This window comes from Phaethon lepturus, unplaced genomic scaffold (genome assembly GCF_000687285.1).
Source record: "Phaethon lepturus isolate BGI_N335 unplaced genomic scaffold, ASM68728v1 scaffold16851, whole genome shotgun sequence".
Classification (NCBI taxonomy): domain Eukaryota; kingdom Metazoa; phylum Chordata; class Aves; order Phaethontiformes; family Phaethontidae; genus Phaethon; species Phaethon lepturus.
Genome location: NW_010518597.1, coordinates 1 through 1210, shown reverse-complemented (window position 1 = coordinate 1210; position 1210 = coordinate 1). Strand labels below are relative to the sequence as shown.

Genomic DNA, 1210 nt, shown 5'->3' with positions numbered 1-1210 from the left:
TCTTTCCCTTGGCAAGTATAGTGACCAGATATAATCCAAGTAGAACAATCCACAAACCAGTACTCCCTACCAGCAGGTCCAAGCAAAACCAATACACCATGCAGTACAACTTCAGGAGCAACTGGTACACGAGTTCACATACAAAGGAATGGAGGGGCTTCCTAAATTGAAAAGCCAGTTTCAGGCCTCAGAACATTTCCCCCTTGGAAGAAAATTACACCATTAGCCATCAGTATGGAGGCAGATGCTTCTCAACACTAATCAGCTGTTTCAGATAGACAATGTCATCTTCAAAAGAAGGGCAGTCTGAAAGCGTTTGCATATAGGGATGATTACCACAGTTAACCATGGGCTTATTTTGCTGGTTAGTTGAATCTCAGTAGTCACTCTAATAGCCAGAGTGCACAGAGCTTCTATGACACTTCTGCGACTAACTGTGGAGCATTATGAGGCTCATGGTTCTCCATACTTACCTTCCCCAATCTTCTCTATTTTTGTATAATCATCCATTGCTATGGTTATTCCTGAAATGAACAGAAAAAACCACATGAGGGTAAACAGTTGCTGTCCTGAACACAGCCAAGTCACTGAAATTATGCCAGATCTTTGGAAGCTACTTCTGTCTTAAATAATTAGAATGCAGTGTGGAACACTTACCATTCACATGAACAAAAACACAGGCTTTTAATCAGGGTTCCAACTAGAAAAAAACTACATCCCAAAGTATGATTAGGCACCAACTCAAAGGAGAAAGATGCTTTTGTGAAGAAAGCTCCTCCAAGCAACTGAAAAAACACACTCTACTCATTAGTTTTACATAGTTACTCATTAGCAGGAACCCTACTATCTAAAAATCACAGGGTTTGGTGTTGGCAGCACAGGGGAACACCAGCCCCGTATCGTTTGACAGGTACACGGCACAGAGCTACAAACCACAACTGCCTTACCGGGCACAGGTACTAGGAGGCATTAGCACCTGGCGGGACCTTCCATGCTGCTCTTCACCTCCTCCATCCGGCACAGCTGAGCTCTAACGCCAGGTTCAGAAGTGTCACACGAGGTAACGAGCGGGTTCGCCGTTACCGGCAGCTCCAGGGGAGGTCTCCGCGTTTGGGAGCCGGCGCGGAAAGGGCAGCGAGCGCTCGCCCCCAGCCCGCTAACTAACGGCAGCCGAGGCCGGGAGCGCGCAGCTCCTTTCGGCCCAGCTCCC

General features: G+C 47.2%; 1 protein-coding gene across 4 annotated transcripts in view; it reads right to left on the bottom strand.

Annotated features, from left to right (window-relative positions):
- The window catches only part of CDK1 (cyclin-dependent kinase 1), an 8087-nt gene extending 7497 nt beyond the window's left edge, over positions 1-590 (bottom strand). For 3 of the 4 annotated variants that reach the window (XM_010296790.1, XM_010296789.1, XM_010296791.1), the window contains exon 1: positions 474-510. In XM_010296790.1, the coding sequence (XP_010295092.1) occupies positions 474-510 (37 nt within the window). Of the gene's footprint in view, positions 1-473 lie in introns of all 4 variants that reach the window. The other variant, XM_010296788.1, reaches the window with a different exon arrangement.
- Positions 591-1210: the final 620 nt, after the last annotated feature.